Genomic DNA, 18,041 nt, shown 5'->3' on the forward strand with positions numbered 1-18,041 from the left:
GACATAGCCACAGGTGCGATGTACGTAAAAAGGTCATTTATAGTATCGAAGGACGGTGAACGTGCCACAAGATCTCTTGCTGAGTAGAGGGTGCATTTGTGAAGGGGAATAACATAGGAATTAAAATTCGTATTTGAGAGAGGGGTGGTCTCGGCTCAAGCCTGCCTCCCCGCGTGAGCCCATCCCCAAGTGGGGTGGGATTCTGGCGTGTGCAGTTTTCTAAGGTAAGACACACTTCCGTGTGCTGCCCTGCCTCATCATATGTAGTACACATGTACGTTATGGACCAGGGTTGTACGGGCACATCCACGAACGGTCTGTTTACAAAACCTATCGTGGTTGACTCGGGAATGAAACCCATGCAAGAGACGGTCATTTTCTCGTGGAAAACTTCAAACGCAGCGGCAGAACGAGCCGGAAGGGCGCACCCGTCAGCCCAGCTTTGACAAGCGTCGGACTCACGGCCAGTGTCCCCTCCTCTCCACCTCCGCGGTCCCCCTTCGCCTCTTGGGTTATTTTGCGGCAAATCCCAAACCTCATGTGTTACTGTAAAACCTTCAGGCTGTACCTCTAAAAGATAAAGACTGCTTAAAAACACATTTTTGGGGCGCCTGGGTGGCTCAATCTGTTAAGCGTCTGACTCTTGATCTCGGGTCAGGTCATGATCTCGCAGTTCGTGGATTCCAGCCCCACGTTGGACTCTGCACTGACAGCACGGACCCTGCTTGGGATCCTCTGTCTCAAAATAAATAAACTTAAAAAAAAAAATACATTTGTTTATTTGAACTGGAATCCAAATAAGGTTCACACACTGTGACTCCAAAGCCTCTAGAGACTCCTTGTTCTCTAGGCTCCTGTGTATCTCTGCCTCCCTTCCTTGCCATTTATTTTTTTTTTTTGAAACAGAACAGGTCATTTGTCATACGGTTTCTTTCCCACAGTCTGGTTTTGGTCAGGTGCATCCCTGTACCGCACGGTCCTAAATTCACAAAAGCAATGAACAGAGCAGTACATTCAGTATAATTTCAACCATATCTGTATATCTGGTTAGAAATACAGGCAAGCAGAAAAAATGTCGGTAATGGGGGTGATGGGAGGGAGGAGACCAGAGGTGCTGTGTTCCCTAGGTTTTCTACAATAAGCGTTCATTGATACCGTCATTAGGAAATTCATCTTAAAATCAAACCAAAAACAGCTCCAGTTGTTTGGTTGAAAAAGGTACACATCAGAAGTCCCTCAAAGGCTCACAGGTCAGAAAGGAACAGAGGAGGGACCGACGAGGTTGAGTTTTCCCAGGGGCCATGCGGGGACCGTAGGACCTCTGATATTCTGACTTCTGGATAGGATTTCCTCAGATGAAGGAAAATGGGGAAAAAAAAGAAAACAAAAAACAGAAAATAAAACCTATTACCATCAATATTTTTAGAATGTGTTTGAATGAACTTAGATGTCACAAAATGAGATAATAAATTCAGAGAACAGTGCCAAAACCCGAGAAGCCCCAAAGGAATCTAGAAGGGAAGGGGAGAATAGAAAGTACAGAACAAGCAAAATACAACACTAACTCTGCTCCCCCAGGACAGATCTGTTTTTCTGCACACGCTAAAGAAACACAGGCATTTCACACGAGGGTGTTAACGGCTGGAGCGTACAAAACCAGGCCTGGGGACACTGGGGGGGAGGGACTCTGGGCACCCTTCCCCCACACGAATACACGTTATTTGTCAAACGAGCACATGCTCTTAAAAAGAAAGTCCCAACTATGGGTAACAATACCACCAAGGAGAGCTCACTGTTGTCGGCAGAAACTCTAGGTCTCTGTCTGGTCGCACATAAAATCACGCGTATAAACTCGTAAGTCGCAGAAACGTATTTTGACGTCGATCTTCCCGCACACACTCCTTAGCAATGCACTAGGGATCCCTGTGACAATAAACCTCTTTTTACCTGTAACTGCACAGAACTGCTGTGGCCTAACACTCCTGACTGGTACATAACCAGATGGCTTGCATCGACTTATGCTTAGAATAAAGTCCCAGAACTGGAATTGCTGAATGAGAGCGCACTTTTTACAGGTCTCGTGATCTTCTGCTAACCTATCAGGAGGCACCGGGAAGCTGAGTGCCTTGAAGGATGGAAAGTGTCCAGATGAGTTACTGCACGCGGTCTTTGCCAAGGAAATAACGTGAGATCTTCTGCGGTTTTGAGAATCGTCTGAATTGTCTGAGCTTTGCCAAGGTAAGCTATCAGGGGAGAGAAAATTCAAGAAGAGACCTGGACGAAAGTCTGGTGCTGGACCCACGAAGCAATGGTGGCTGAGACACAGACACCATGACACTCAAGAACATATTCGGGAGGCTGGGTGTGGGAGACAAGGAGAAAAAGAGAAGGGAGTGTCCTGAGCCGTGGGCAGAGTTAGTACCGTCTGAACCGTGTATTTGCACTACGCGGGAGGACAGCCTGTGTCTCCGTAACATGGTAACTCCTGGGAAGCACTAAGTGTTTTATTCTGATTCCTGGCCGCCTCCTGTGTTGGAGCTGAGCCCTTCTTATGAACCAAACTCCCGAACAGAGGCCTATCTAGTGAAGAGCGAGCAGTGCCGTCATTAGTGACAACACAAAGGACAAACGGGGTCCCCTACAAAGTGTTCCAGGCCCTGCGATGCTCCTAATCTGAATCCCTCTGCACGCTGGAAGATGCTCGAAGACAGTCTGTTATGTGTGTGCTTTTAGTGCTGGACGTCTTAATTTTTTTAAGTCTATTTATTTTGAGAGAGAGAGAGAACGCGCTACGTGCGAGCGAGCAGGGGAGGAGCAGAGAGAGAATCCCAAGCAGGCTCCATACTGTCAGTGCAGAGCCTGATGGAGGGCTCGAACTCACAAACTGTGAGATCACAACCTGAGCTGAGACCAAGAGTCGGACGCTTAACCGACTGAGCCACCGGGCGCTCCCATCGCCGGCCATCTTTGAAGGGCAGGACCTGGAACGTGGACTCCTGTCGCCCCTCAGGGGACGCAACGCAAACCCACAGCTTCCATTTGTTTCTTCGGCGGGGCCGCTCAGAAAACCCACCCCAGTTCTGGACGGAGACCGTCCTACGTACCTGAATGTGTGCTTGCATCTTCTTCTTTTCGTTCTGGAGGATTTGGTTTCTTTCTTCTTCTTCTTCAACCCTGGATTCCAGGTCGTGGAGGATCTCCTCCAGCTCCTGCTTCTTAGCGGCGAGCCTCGCCCTCATCTCTTCCGCTTCGGCAAAGAGCTCCGTCTCCGCCTGCAGCTGCTCCGCCAGGATGTTCTTCTCCTCCAGAAGCTGCAACCACAACCGAGCGTCAGTGCGGTCGCTGCCCCCCGCCTCCCCCCACCGCAGACGGTCACTCGGATTTCAGCGGCCGTGCTCATCACCGTAGAAATGGAGGCTTAGGTATCTGTAACGTTGCTGGCAAAACTTTCCAATGTTCTTTACGGCAAAGTGAGCTAGAGAACGTTTCCGCTGGTTTCTGTCGTCTCAGCTCATCCTGAACAACACTAAGTTCACGCGACTTTAGGAGCTCCTGTTCTTCCATTAAAGTAACTGACAGAGGCAGGGGGAAAATCTTATTCGAGTGTGTTCAGGGGGCCAGCTACGGCCATCTGGGATCAAGGGGATACCCCTGGCTTTCATCCTTAGTCTCTCAGGCCCTGAACCCGGTCGTCTACACATGCTCCCCGAGCCCCTGCCTGGTCTGTGAAGCATCCCCATCGGCGAAGGACGCTGACCCAGGACTCGGGTGGCCCAGCGTGGTCTCGTCTTTACTTTCGAGGCCCTCGGGAGCCATCCCAGGCAGGGGACACGGTGGGAGTCCCACGGGCAGCAGGTGTCAGGAACGCGTGCCTGGCGGCAAATGGGACACCTACGTGTCCAAGAAGGGCCGAGGCAAAATCGCGTGAGTGGAGGCGGACTGTGGTTTACGTGAACCCAACTGTGGCGGGTGCGGCCGCCGGCAGGTGGGTCCCCGTGAGCGGCACCCGGGCGCACCTGCTGGTGCTTGCGTTCCATCTCCTCCAGCTCGCCCTCCACCTTCGTCTGCTTCTCCTTCACCTTCAGCAGCTCCTCGTCCTTGGCCTGAAGCTCCTCCTCCTGGCGGGTCACTTGGAGGAGCGGCTTCACCTGTGACGGGATCAAATCGCACGTCACCCTGTGCCCGGGCGGGGACCGCGGCCTCGTCCAGGCTCCCCCTCCCCCCACGCCGCGAAGCCCACCTTGGTGAAGACGCGCCACCACTGCCAGTGACGGAGCTTCAGGTAGGCGGCGCAGTTCCGCTGCAGGACCTTCAGGGCGCTCAGCTGCTGCTGCTTCTTGGCGAAGGCCCTGGACGACCGGGAGGACGGTTAGTGCGCAGAGAAAACGCGTCCTGATGGCAGCCGGCCGCTTTCTACGCAGACGCTGCCCCGAGCGTCCCTCGTCCTCTGCCGTGTGCCCGTGTCCGCACGTTCCTGGGCACGAAGAAACCCCCTCCTCCCCGGGTTCCTCACGCTCCCCTGGCTGGCGCACCTGATCACTAACTACCTCTTCTTCCGACCTGGCTCGGACACGGCATCGTCCCCTTCCAGCCTCATCTTGCCCGCCCTTCCTCCACCCTGCAGCATCCTGGAGCCGGAAGGACCCGCAGACAGTTGAGCTGATGCTTCTTGTTCACAGACAGACAGACGTTCATCGGCTAGGCCACGTCCCTCCAGGACACGCAGACACGTCTCGAGCCCCGGTCTCGTTACCAAGTCTGGGCTTTCCCACTCCCCTGCGCTGCCTTCAGTGGCCGACGATCCCAGACCCACTTACTGGTCATCCTTTGCAGTGTGTTGTTTCTCCCTCGCCTTCAGGATCGGAGCCCCCTTTCTGAAGCCCCAACCCCCCTCTCTGGCCTAAACAAACCCCAACCCCCAACCCAGGTCACTGTGCTGCCCCTCCTCCTAGTAGGTGACTTATCTTTCTACTGACGATGACACTTTCGGGACCCACAGGCTCCCCAGGCCCTACCCTGGGCCCCCTGTGGCCCAGCACTCTGGCTCCGCCCCCATCACCTCCTGAACTGTCGAAGGGTTTCCTGGGCTCTGAGCCCCTCCCTCAGGCAGGTCTGTATGGCCTTGTCTGCTGCACGCCCCTATGGACCACCCACTACAGAAAACTAGGTCACCAGGGTGACCTCGTGGCCTCCTTCACCTTGTCGCAGCCGCAGGCTGGCTGCACCCCGTCCACAAACGCGGCCCCCTTCCCAACCAGGCTCGGCTCCTTGGGAGCAGAGAGCACGGCCCTGTTACTCCTGTGCTCCAGCATCCAACCCAGGGAGACACGTACTCAGGGCCCCTCAAAATATGTGCCGGGTGAACAAAAGAACCATCGGGCGCCCCTAGATCCGTGATCATTCCTCCGGCATCCTTTCCAGAACTCTTTGTAAGACCGGCTACAGGGTTCTCCGGGGCAAGAGATGCACTTGAAGCGAACGGAAAAGACAGTAAGAGAAGTCTAGAATTATGCGTTCACTCCAGCAACGACCAGTATCCACTGGATTCACGCAGGACGGCCTCAAGACTAGATGGTCGCGGTTCAGGAGCACGGACGGCTCCTCTTCCCCCTCCTGCTGCCCTGCGGGTCCCATTCCCTCGCAGGACCCCGGAACTTCCGTGTCACCAACTCGCCACTTAAATGTCCTCCGGCTGTGGCTGTATACCTGCCCTGAGTGTCGCTCCTACCAAATCTTCTTCCTTCTTATTCCTACCAGCTAAGCAAGTTTGGCCAAGCCTTAATTTTAATAGTTTCTGCTACAAAAACAACAGTTTCAAATGCAGTTTTTAGCACCGTATAACAGCATCTGCCTTCCAATTCTCGCAGGCTCCTTCAAGGCTGCTGTAAAAATCCCTCAACCTCCTTACTGAGGACCGTCGCCCTGATGTCCCCGTGGCCTCTGGGAGAAGATGAGTCAAGAACATGCCGGCCACTCTGTCTGAACGAGGCAGCTGGCTCCCCCCACCCACCCCACCCGCCACTGCCTTCAGCTGAACCTGTCTGCCGGGCGCACCGCGCTCTCTGCCGGGGGCTCCGGGACCCGCATCTGAAGTATGTCATCTGGTGTCCTGGTGTCAGGAGGCCGACGTGCCACAGCCTTGTTTCCTCCCTCTTTGTCCACCGGTGCCAGTGGCCTCTAGGGTGCTCCGGCTGCCAGCTCACGGGCTTCTGTCCACGTCTGTGTGTCTGACCCGTATGCACTGCTCTGCCTCTTTCCGAATTCTAGTCTGGCTCTTTCGAAGGCCTAATTTTGGAGCTGCAAATGACAGGCACAGTGCCTTATGTAGCGGTCACACGCTCGTGTTAGCGGTTAGTCTTTAAGAGGAGATCTCGGGCGCCTGGGTGGCTCAGCTGGTTAAGCGTCTGACTTCGGCCCAGGTCATGATCTCACGATTCGTGGGTTCCAGCCCCGCGTCGGGCTCTGTGCTGACAGCTCGGAGCCTGGAACTTGCTTCGGATTCTACGTCTCTCTCCCTCTCTCCCTCTCTCTCTGCCGCTCCCCCACTTGTGCTCGGTCTCTTTCAAAAACTGAATAAACATTACAAAAAAAAAAAAGATCTTTGTTTCTGATTATGGATCTTGGTGATAATTTTGCAGGGTTCAGAGTTCAGGGAGGAAGCGGCACGTGCTTGCACAATTTATATAGTTAACGTCCCGCGTTCCTGACAGCTGTGGGCTTCTGGCAGCCATTAGGAAGGCACCCGCCTGTGTCCGCTCCTGTTCTGTCAGGCGTCTTGTGCTGCGGCAGCTACGGTGACAGCGGTGTTTGCGGACCGGTGACACGCTGTAAGCGAGGACGCGGAAAAACCAAGCCTTCTGTCCTTATGCACCGTTGCCTGGGTGTGAATCGTTGAGGACGTCACGCATTCTCGGACTTTCCGAGCCGCCTCTTCTACTCGAGACTCTGTCACGTGTGGGCCAAGACTCACAGATCCCGCCTCCTCCTCACCGGGCTGAAATCCCTCAGGACAGCGTCGGGCGGCACACTGCCGACGGGGAGCGTCGGGCTGCGGACCGAAGCCTCCGGAGCAGGCCCACCCTCCCCTCCGGGGCCCCGGGCTCCTACGGGAGGAGGTGAAGGAAACACCATCACTGCGTCTGGCTCCACTCCAGTGCTAAGCAACCAGATCCGGATCCGGCAACCGGTCTGTCTCTGTCACCACCGCAGGCCGGGGACGGCCGTCTTCCACTCCAGGGTCTCCCACCACGGCGCTCCCGATTGCTCTCTGGCCCCAGCCTGTCCTGTTGTGGTAGCCGGGTGACCCTCAAGACCCAGGGTCTTCAGCTCACCCCTCAGCGTCCTTCCTGCTTCTCCTACCCTGCTTCCTTCACCCGCCAGGCTCCGGGCACGCCTTCTAGAACTGCTTCTGTGCTGCTCCTACTGGAAAGCTGTTCTCCTCCCAGCCCCCCTGACCAGGGCCAGCACCTTCCCCATCCTGCGGATCTCAGAGCCTCGGAGAAACCCACGCCGAAGCAAGACCCCCAAGCCCTTTATTTTCTGTCTTGGCCCGTTTCCTCAAGGCCAAGGTGCCCTTGCATCTACAGCACAGAACAGCGCTCGGCACCCGCCCATGCTCCGCGAGTGTCAGATTCGCGATTATCCACTTACTTTCTGGCCAGGTAACCTCTGCAAACGGCCTGGAAGAAGATGATGATGTCGGTAATTTTTAAATCCCTTTCTTCCTCTAAGTGCGCCAAAACGCCAGCTCTGAAAAATATCTTGCTCTGTCCGATTCTGTACAAGTTTGGGTCCAATTCTAAAGCCCTGATCTGAAAGAGGGAAGAGTCCGTTCACAGCTTGTTACGGGACACACCGTATCGATAGTCTGCAAACCAGAGAGGTCGAGGGAAGCTTACCATTCGCTCACAAGCCTGTTTGCCGTCCATGAAACCCTTGGGAATAGCATTTGGAGTCAGGATCTCGTATCTGTAAGAAAAGCAGCCCAAAGATCTCCTGTTAACATCAGTGGACATGTCTGCCTACTAACTGTGAGTTCCGGGGCGCCTGGGTGGCTCAGTCGGTTGAGCTTCCGCCTTCCACTCAGGTCATGATCTTGCAGTCTGTGGGTTCAAGCCCCCGTGTCGGGCTCTGTGCTGACAGTTCAGAGCCTGGAGCCTGCTTCGGATTCTGTGTCTCCTTCTTTCTCTGCCCACCCATCCCACCCCACTCGCACTCTTTCTCTGTCTCTCTCTCAAGATAAACAAATACTAAAAAAAAGAAAAAGAAACTTTGAGTTCCGTTTCTCTAAGAGGCAAGAATCGTGTCAAAGTAACAATAAAGAAACGACCAGGGGGTAATCTGAGATTTTCTGCACATCTACCTTCTGTTTCTTGAAACAGGAGGCAAACTGAACACGAGGTTAATCCTCCGAGGACAAACACTAGGTTGAAGCAGCTGTGCCAGAGAAAAGTAAAAGCACAGTGTTTGAAGAAGTGTTTTTTCATGCCCCCCCGCCCCCCAACATGTTCTCAGGCCTAAAACACAAGACGACTCTGGCTCCCTGCGGGTGGCTTGTAGGCATTTATTATGCAACAGAAAAGGCTGCAAGGGCAATACCCAGAGGGCTCTGCTTAGCAAGGACCAGGCTGACATTCAACATAGCACTGGTGTGGGGGGGACATACGTTCACTGGGCTGTACTTTTAAGATCTGTGCACTTTATGCAGATTATATACCTCAATAAAAGTGAATTTTACCAAAAAGACGTTGCTTGTATCAAAGGACGAATCCTGGCTATCTCCATCAGCTTTGTATTCTGGATGCCAGTTATGGCACTTTCTTCTATCAACAAGAAGTGAAATTCTACCCAGTGTTTACCATACAGCTGGGGCCACAGAAAGGTCTCCCCCAAACCCATAAAGGCTAGAATAGTTTCTCAGCTGGATTCCATCTGCAACGGCAGCAGAAAGCGCCCTTCTTTGACCTGCAGACTTGTTGGTTGTGGAACAGCCAAGGCTGCCGTAATCGAAACTCTGACTTCCAAGCAGAAAAAGGAAAAAGCCAATGACCTAAGTCCACAATTTAACTATTTCTCACGTTTTCATTCGTTTCGACTGCATCCACTTATCTCCTGCCTTTTGTTGTTTGTAATCCTTTTCTAATCTATCCTATTCCCTCGTCTGTATTACCAATAAAAAGACTGTAAGTCCACACGTGCGTACCTGGTGGAAAAAACACACATACGTTTACACATAAACACACCTATGCAGATACAGTCATCGAAAGAAGACGGAAAGAAATATCCCAAAATGTTTTCAAGAGTCACTCCTGGGTGATTTTTATTTACCTTTTTAGTTCTCTCGTATTGTCAAGTTTTCCTAAAAGGAACACACGTTACTCGTTTATTTATTTTTTTATTCTATATATTTTTTTAAATGTTTATTTCTGAGAGAGAGACAGAGTGTGAGCAGGGGAGGGGCAGAGAGAGAGGGAGACACAGACTCCGAAGCAGGCTCCAGGCTCTGAGCTGTCAGCATGGAGCCTGATGCAGGGCTTGAACCCATGAACCATGAGATCATGGCCTGAGTCAATGTCAGACGCTCAAATGACTGAGCCGCCCAGGCGCTCCTTACTCATATATTTTAAAAACCCAGTTAAAAAGGAGTGATGTGTACGTCTCGGGCAGAGCTATGTGTACAAGTGCAAGGTCAATCCCCAGCCTCAGATATTTCTCTCGCGCGGCCAGGAACTAGCCTTCCGAGCACCCGTGGCACCTGCCGGCACGTCAGCACTACAGAGAAGGCACTCAACATTCTTGGGCAATAATAAAGGTAATGATGGATTATCCCTTTCCTGTATGAGAATAAAACTGAAACTACACAAGAGACCGGGACACGTTTTTTGTGCTATCGCTGTTCCAAAGCACATCAAGATGCGCCGCGATACGTCCTGGGAAAAAGGTATTGCCGTACCTCTGTCTGAATTCCTGGAAAACTATCCGGTTGGGGAAGCCCTGGCGGCAGATCCGGATTCCCTCCAGGACTCCGTTGCAGCGAAGCTGGTCCAGCACCAGATGCGGATCCAGTTTTCCAGCCTAATCAAGCAAACGAGACGTCCACCCTTCCATCTCCGTAACCTGACCCAGGGCGATTCTGAACCCCCGCCCATCTTCCGCTTAACACGCACCCGCTTCTCGTGATTCGGGATGATGCAGCGGACGAAGTTGGGGTTGGTGTTTCGGAGCGTCGCCATCAGCTTGGTGAGGGACTCCTTGTAGAGCTGCCCCACGGTACGGAACATGCCCTTCTTGGTTTTGTAGGCAGAGCCAAAAGCGGTCTCCGTCATGCCAGTAACTTGATCCAGACCCACAATGCGGTCCACTGGTGAAGAGAAAAAAGAAGAGGAAAATGAGCCCGGCGACCTCTTTCGTGGGGCGAGAAAAGACACAGTGATAGTGCAGCAGCACAAGCTTTGTGGGGACAGATGAGGAGATGCCAGAGAGGTAAGGCAGTCAGCGTATTTAGACACCGCACAAGCCGTGGAACTAACAGCCACACACTCCCATGGCAGGGAACTCAGTGCTCGGACAGCCCCGTACCACATCCCAGCAGATGCCTCCCGCTGCGCTGGCGTCAGGAATGCGCGGTCTGTGGGACATCTTGCCTGTCACACCCGCCATCGCTTGGGAAATGCGAGATCGCTGCTGGCATTATTGATACACAAGCTGATGCTGTGACGTGTCTACTGGGAAGCGGCTTATGAAGATGTACCCGGGCTCAGAGCACATCGGTGACGGTGGCACCCAGGGTCGGGGACCAGAGTCCCGCTTCTCAGTCAAAATCACTGAAGTGGTCGGCTGGGTTACGTCAACCCGGGGGGTCAGGAGCGAGCGAGCTCCAGCTCTGTCCTCCGGGCACGAGCGTGCTTTTGAAAAGGGAGGAGAAGGCTGGGCGGGAAGAAGCCGGACAAGAAGCAGAGCCTCAGCTGAGGGCAGCGATGGTGAAACTTCCAGGTTTGCTCTGGCGGCTGCAGCCGACAGGCCTCGGCACCCACGCGGACCTGACCCTTCCAAGCACAGCGCGGCTGCCAGAACTTCCGGCACGTGAAGTGCTCTCGTTTAAAGCAACTGTTAAATAAGTCGGACGTGTTTCTGGAATGTCTGAAGAGCACAGACAACACCCACCGAGCCCCCCAGGAATGCCCTTTCATTCCTGACGGCCCCTCCACTCCTGCTGGTTGCTCCCCAGACCTGGTGCTCAGGGAGGGGGCTTTGTGAGCAAGACCCCACTCGAGGCCCCGCGTCCAGTGAGGCTTGTACGGCCGGGACACCGTGACCCGGGAGGTAAGGTTCCTACCATGCAGGCCTTCAACCGCAGCTGGTGAAGGCCGGACAAAACCCGATTCACCTGCAGCCCACGTGCGCACTGCCCTACGATGTCTTCAAACCAGAGCCACCACACTCGGAGGCTGGGGTCAAAGCCACGCCCACCTGTGCCCCAAAGTCTGTCCACCACCTCCTCTCTTTCCTGTGCCTCCAAGCTGCCCCTCCTCACTTGTTCCAGCGGGAAACGGTGCCCAGCCCCAGCCTGGCACGCGCCACGGAACCGTGAACTTCCTCTGACCCCGTCGTGTCCACCCACCTGTCTCCTCAGAGCCACGCTTCTTTCTAGAGTAGTTCACGCCGGCCACCCCTCACGTCGTGCTCTCCACCAACCGCCCGCTCCCTGGGCAGCAGGCTGGCTTCCGGCCTACCCGCCTCCCCTGCCCGACGCTGCTCAGGCAACGACGGGCCAACTGCAAGCAGCGTCTACCTGCCCTTGACCTTGGTCCATCTGCCGGGGCCATCACGGTGGCCTCTGACGGCCCTCTCCACCCCGGCTTCTCTGCACACCGCCTCCTCCGGGCCTCCACCTACCTCTATGGCTACTCCAGTCCCGCTGACTTCTTTTCTCGTCCTGAGTGCCACGGCACCCACTGGGGCCCAAACTCCACTCACCTCGGACACCCTTTCAGAACAAGGCGGTCTACAAATAGAGGCACACACTGCCCCACCTGCTTTTCTCAAGGCACGCTCTCGTCCTGGGTGACCTCCCTTGCGACTTGAAGTCCTAGCTTTACCCGACTACCCGGCACCAGTCACCAAACATGTGTCACTCCTCTCCACTCGAAAGTCACAGAGGTGCCTCTGCCTCCCACACGCTCTCGTTAACACCACATCCCTCATACCTAGCAGAAGTCTGGCCTGTCGCAGGCTTGACGCATAGGTTAGCGACTAGATGAAGCAAAGGTTAAGTACATTTACAGTTACCACCAGTGAGAAAAGCATTGAAAAGAGCGAGCAAGGTGCTATAAGGGAGGCGGGTGGTTAGAGATCTCTCAGAAGCAATTCTGTTTCGTGCCCGGAGGGTAAGAACGAGCCAGTGGAGAGCAGACGGTTCCAGGCAGTGGGAACAGCATGTGTGAGGGCCCAGGGGCAGCAGGTGTGAAAGAAGCTCGTGCCAAGGAAGCATTACGGGCAGAGAGATTTGGGGCGCCCCCTGCCGGTGGCCGCACACAGAAGGGGCTGGGGAGGGGTCACCAGAGGTGACGCGGTGCCCGTCCAGGTCCCGAGCGGGATGATGGCAGCTGAACCAGCGATTACAGAGGGGAGGGAGCGAGAAGGGAGACTCAAGACGTTCCGGTGGCAGAACTGACTTGCTCTAACCATCAAGCCGATGTGGAAAGTATGGCAGAGAGACTGGAAGAACAAGTCCTGGGACTTTGGCTTGAGCAGCCGAGGGGCTGATGGTGCCCCTGGAGGATGGGGAGAAGGGGTTTTTGTGAGTGGGGGCACAGGCTCCGAACCCCGTAACCCTGGGGCACCTGAGACGAGATGCCAGCGGACACCCGGCCATGGCGGTCTGCGCTAGACAGAGGGACATGGGAGCGGTTACGGGATGGATGGGCCACCCCAGGGCGAATGCCCAGGATGAGGGCCTGGGGCCAAGATAGGGAGACAGGAAGAACCAGACAGGAAGACGAGAAGAAGCCAGAAGTGGGAGGGATCAAAATCCCACAGTGGAGCAGGTTCTTGGCCACGCCCTCCATCTACCCCCATCCCTCCTCCTGTGCCTCCCGTGCAGAAGGGACCACCAGCTACCAAGGCCGGAGACCAGGAGTCACCTCTACTGTCCTCACACCAGCCGCTCACCAAAACCGGTCAAGCCAAATGCGGACATGTCTCCTACGTGTCCCCCCGCTCCGTGGCTCAGTTTGGGCATCCGCGGCTCACCTGGATTCTGCAGTAACTTCCTGCCGGTTGCGGCCTCCCTCTGCCACCCACCCCCCACCCCCAGTGTTCCTCCCGCAATGGCCTGTGGTCCCAGGGTGGGGGTTAATGGGTGTTTCTGAAAGACCCTACTCAACAAGTTCCTTGTTCCTATACTTCAGACTGTTCCATTTCTCCTGCAGCTTGTAGGCCGTGGTCCAGATCCCTCAGCCCAGGAGTATAGCCGGTGACGCAGAACTCAGGCCCGAGTCGGAAGCTCTTGCCACTCGCGAGCTGTGTGACCCGGACGGAGTCCACTCCCCTGACTGCTGCAAGTCTCGGCTGCCTCCCCTGTAGACGTGACTGACCTCAGAGAAGCAGGAGGTGCCTGGAGAACATTCCAGTGCTCCATGAAGGGGCCTCTGGCCCTCCCCCCCACTGAAGCTCCAACTACAGAACAGGTGCACCTCGTCAAAGACACAAGGCCCTCGGGTCCCTGCCCTTTCCCGTCTGCCCGGAAAACCGGCCCTCTTCCAGCCATCCTGGCAAACACCTCTTGGCGTTTAAAATCCTCACTCCGGGGCGCCTGGGTGGCGCAGTCGGTTAAGCGTCCGACTTCAGCCAGGTCACGATCTCGCGGTCCGGGAGTTCGAGCCCCGCGTCAGGCTCTGGGCTGATGGCTCAGAGCCTGGAGCCTGTTTCCGATTCTGTGTCTCCCTCTCTCTCTGCCCCTCCCCCGTTCACGCTCTGTCTCTCTCTGTCCCAAAAATAAATAAACGTTGAAAAAAAAAAAATAAATAAAATTAAAAAAAAAAAAATAAATAAAATCCTCACTCCTGGGGCGTCTGGGTGGCTCATTCGGTTAAGCGTCCGACTTGGGCTCAGGTCATGATTTTGTGAGTTCAAGCCTCACAAGCCTCGTATCGGGCTCTGTGTTGTCAGCTCGGAACCTGGGGCCTGCTTCAGTTCCCCTGTTCCCCTCTCTCTGTCCCATCTGCTCGTACTCTGGCTCTCTCTCAGAAACAAATAAAACGTTAAAGAAAGTAAGTCCTCATTGCTTCACCTAACTACCTCTTCTTAGGCCCTGGTGTCCACCCTGCCTCCACACTCGGTGGGCCAGCCCCTCCTCTAGGCTTCAGATCGTCTAGGCCAGATCCTGGGACGATGTTACCTCTATTCTGGGTCTCTTCCCAGGGTGCAGAGCGCCCCTGGGCACATCTCCCCAGCATCTGGCACACGTGCAGGACCCTCGGAGATACTGCCTGGTGTCTCTGGACCCTGTGACCACCAGCTCAGACGACTTCCTCTGCTCCCCCCCCCACCCCACCCCCCCATCGCTCTGACCCGTGTTGGCCTGAAAACGGTGCCTAGCAACTGTGTAATAAACTATGTAGCAAACACCCCCTCAGTGATACAGTTACCCGCAAGGACGGGTCACGCCCACAACAAAAGAGGCGGCGAGCCAAGTGTGAGCAATACTTTGCGGGGATTTGGCTGCACCGGTCCCGCCAATTCTTTGACCTGTAAGGGCAGCTGTTCAACAAGATGTCATGCTGCTGTCTAAGCACCCAGTCCTGAGTGGGGGCTGCTTTTTAAACTAAAAACAAACAACATCATTTTTATGAACCTGAGTTTTCAAATTTGGTATTAGTAAAGGTAACCCAAAGCTAAACGTTCAGAATTTAAAAAAAAATTTTTTTTTTTTCAACGTTTATTTATTTTTTTGGGGACAGAGAGAGACAGAGCATGAACGGGGGAGGGGCAGAGAGAGAGGGAGACACAGAATCAGAAGCAGGCTCCAGGCTCTGAGCCATCAGCCCAGAGCCCGACACGGGGCTCGAACTCACGGACCGCGAGATCGTGACCTGGCTGAAGTCAGACGCTTAACCGACTGCGCCACCCAGGCGCCCCATGTTCAGAATTTTTAAAACGTTGATGCTTTGGACTTTCAGTACCTGTCTTTTAATTCAAAAACTTAAACTGAGAGTCAGGTTTTAACTGAGCAAAATGATCTCGAGGGGACAAGAGACACTTGGGGAACTTCATTCAATAACCCGGGCCACACTAGTAACACAGGGTTTCGCTCCCAAATCAAGGCCTAGAAAGACCTCTATTTAAAAAGACTATGTTCTCGTCTAAAACGGTAAAGGCAGGCACCAGAGAAAGGCAGAAAATGCACACATGAGCTTCTCAGCAACTTGAAACGAGGCCCGTTATGGCTGCTGATCCCTGCCACCGGCCTCGGTCCGCGGTGTCGGGAGAGCGTGGGGCCACTCGCTGGTGGGCGTCTCAACAGTATCTGGTCGCCCACGAGCCTGAAAGGACCTCGAACTATTTTACCCTAATGTTTAATTTGTTCGTCCATACAAACGTATGTGGCCGGTGAGAAGTCAGGGGGGCCCCGCAGCCCCACCGTCCGTGAGGGCACACTTAGAATCTGAAAGCACAAAAATGCAATTTATAATCATCGATCTCTTAAAACTGCCATCGACAGTTTTTTTTGAAAAGTAAGGACTGTACCATTTGGTGCCAGATTGCTTGACCCGCTCTTCCAGGGGATGATCTCAGGACACAAGAGGTCTACGAGATTCTCACATCCCTCGCATCTGCGTGGGCCAAAATACTGGTGCTACTAAATTTAACTTCTGTATTTGAGTCAGTTCTCTGGAAATGCACTTGCAGGAACCAAAAAAGGGGGGAGGAACTTGTTTTCACGTTCACATCGGTACCCAGACGATGAATGAGAACTCTATCCAGTGTACCTACGAAAGGTGTCTGAGACCCAGCCCCGTACTAGGCATGCGGCACCTTCCCAACACTCGTTTGAACAAATCAAGACAATCCTACTCTAACGCACACTAAAACGTTGCCGACAGTTAAGAGCAGACTCGGAAACAAATATTCAACAGCCGTGAATTCCCAGAAACAATCTTTAACATCGAAAGGTGTCTCCACGTACCTCCATTACGTGGTAACAACACATTAGTGCTGGTTCCGCTATTGGGTGGTGGAACCAATCTGTTCGTTGTTCTAGAGCGTCTGGAAATTTTTAGAAAAATTCCAGGAAGTCCACAGGTGGACAGGGAGCATGCGATCCTTGGGTCTTCCTCCTCCAGGGGACTGCCGCTCACTGCCCCGGCAGGGCCTGGAGTGGTCTGGGCAGATGGGGACCCCCTCCTGTCTACAGCCTCTCCCGCACACCTGCTCCCCTCTCACCTTGACGGGCTCGCTGCGCACACAGTCCGCCTGCCCTCGGCTAGGCCCTGGTGCACGGTGAAGAAAGGGGACGTGCGTTAGGTAACTGCCGAGGACCTAGACATATACTCATCTTCCGGGTTTCGTAATTACAGCGGCAGCAACATGGGTGTGGCCAGATGCAGGCTCACAGACCCTCATGCGTGACACTCGCGATAACCCTGGGAGAGCCAAGGGTCACCATCCCCACGTGACCTCGGGGAGTCCAGATACAGTGCAGGGAGGCGGCTTCTCAAGACAAGGGGCGCTCTCAGGTCACGATCTCATGGTTGGTGGGTTTGAGCCCCGCATTGGGCTCTGTGCTGACAGTTTGGAGCCTGCTAGGAATTCTCTTTCCCGCTCTCCCTGCCCCTCCCCTGCTTGCACTTTCTTTCTCTCCAAATAAATAAACTTAAAAAAAAAAAAAAAAAAAAAAAAAAGACTCAAGATAAAAACAAAACAGGACAAGACTATTCTGCACAACAAAACACCTCCCTCCACGATTTAACTCCGCACACGCACTGCGTCAGCCCCGACCCACAGGTTCTAAAACAGCACTAAACACAGAGATTATGACTGGTGGATAAAAGTTACAAGGAGATTAAACAACTACCATCTACCAGTCACGATGCTTGCGTCTACACGGAACTTCCTGGACCAAAGCAAAACCCATTCAGCGTTTCTGAAGCCAGAACATCGTCATCTCGGTTGGAGGCCTGGCTAAGGGAAAAGTTTCCCCCTCAGTTACCGCAAGAAGGAAGGAAGATTTCGGTGGCTCGGAGAAGATGGAGGGAGACCCCCACGGGCCTGTGACGGACCCGAAGTCCTCCTGCAGTGCTGGCCAGCCTCCCCTGGGTGAATCTGTCCAAGCCAACGGCGGCCACCGAGTTCAAGTGCAGCTTCTATGAAGACAGGACTGGGGGTAGAGGGGGGGGAGCGCGTAGAGGGAGGGTCCTCTAGCAACAGAACTTGCTCCTTGCACTTCTCACGTTTTCTCTGGTGGAGCCCAGCCTTCCAGAGCCGTCAGTGGCCACCTGGTGCTCATGGTGGCCAGGACACGGAAGGCACAGAGCCCGGGTCACAGCCGGGGGAGGGGCACGCACTGCCCTTCGGCAGACACACAGCCCGCCGTCCGCCCCCTGGGAGTCCAGACACGCTGCCTAGAACTTGAGGTTATAGTCCCCCGTAGCTGGCTCATTGCTGGTGTATCTCACAAGGTCTAGATGTCAAAACAGATTTGAAAGAAAACTGTCCTCTGGATTACAGCAGAAACTCGTGTGACCTCTCTATCCAGCCTCTCGGAACTCTGCTCCTCCTCTGATGCTTCTGGAAGCCCATCTCTACCCCAGCCTCTCCCCTTTAACTCCAGAACCTGCATGGATTCTCCGTGCTGCTTCCCTAACACTCCGGGGCCCTTGGATGCGCATGTCCTCCCTAGCTCTGTGTTCTCTGGCCATGAGGGTACGCGCTGCGTGTTAGCACGCCAGAGACACCTGGAAGCCTAGAAACTGCTGCATCCGTTCTTCTGAGAAGTCACTGGAAACACTAAAGCCCCACGTTTTCACTCAAAACCTCTTTGG

At 54.3% G+C, this 18,041-nt stretch overlaps 2 protein-coding genes across 11 annotated transcripts in view; one reads left to right on the forward strand and one right to left on the reverse strand.

The window, feature by feature from the left end:
- Nucleotides 1-6,424, forward strand: part of NDEL1 (nudE neurodevelopment protein 1 like 1) — a 97,527-nt gene extending 91,103 nt beyond the window's left edge. For 3 of the 4 annotated variants that reach the window (XM_045490379.1, XM_045490377.1, XM_045490376.1), the window contains one exon: nt 5,868-6,424. In XM_045490379.1, the coding sequence (XP_045346335.1) occupies nt 5,868-6,231 (364 nt within the window). In that variant the 3' untranslated portion in view covers nt 6,232-6,424. The remainder of the gene's footprint in view (nt 1-5,867) is intronic. The other variant, XM_045490375.1, reaches the window with a different exon arrangement.
- The window catches only part of MYH10 (myosin heavy chain 10), a 135,084-nt gene that overhangs the window by 30,193 nt on the left and 86,850 nt on the right, over nt 1-18,041 (reverse strand). For all 7 annotated transcript variants that reach the window (XM_045490374.1, XM_045490370.1, XM_045490369.1 and 4 more), the window contains 7 exons: nt 10,167-10,360; nt 9,953-10,074; nt 7,899-7,968; nt 7,651-7,811; nt 4,241-4,349; nt 4,017-4,148; nt 3,105-3,311 (listed from right to left, as the gene is read on the reverse strand). In XM_045490374.1, coding sequence (XP_045346330.1) covers nt 3,105-3,311; nt 4,017-4,148; nt 4,241-4,349; nt 7,651-7,811; nt 7,899-7,968; nt 9,953-10,074; nt 10,167-10,360 — 995 coding nt within the window. The remainder of the gene's footprint in view (nt 1-3,104; nt 3,312-4,016; nt 4,149-4,240; nt 4,350-7,650; nt 7,812-7,898; nt 7,969-9,952; nt 10,075-10,166; nt 10,361-18,041) is intronic.

This window comes from Leopardus geoffroyi, chromosome E1 (genome assembly GCF_018350155.1).
Source record: "Leopardus geoffroyi isolate Oge1 chromosome E1, O.geoffroyi_Oge1_pat1.0, whole genome shotgun sequence".
NCBI classification, from domain to species: domain Eukaryota; kingdom Metazoa; phylum Chordata; class Mammalia; order Carnivora; family Felidae; genus Leopardus; species Leopardus geoffroyi.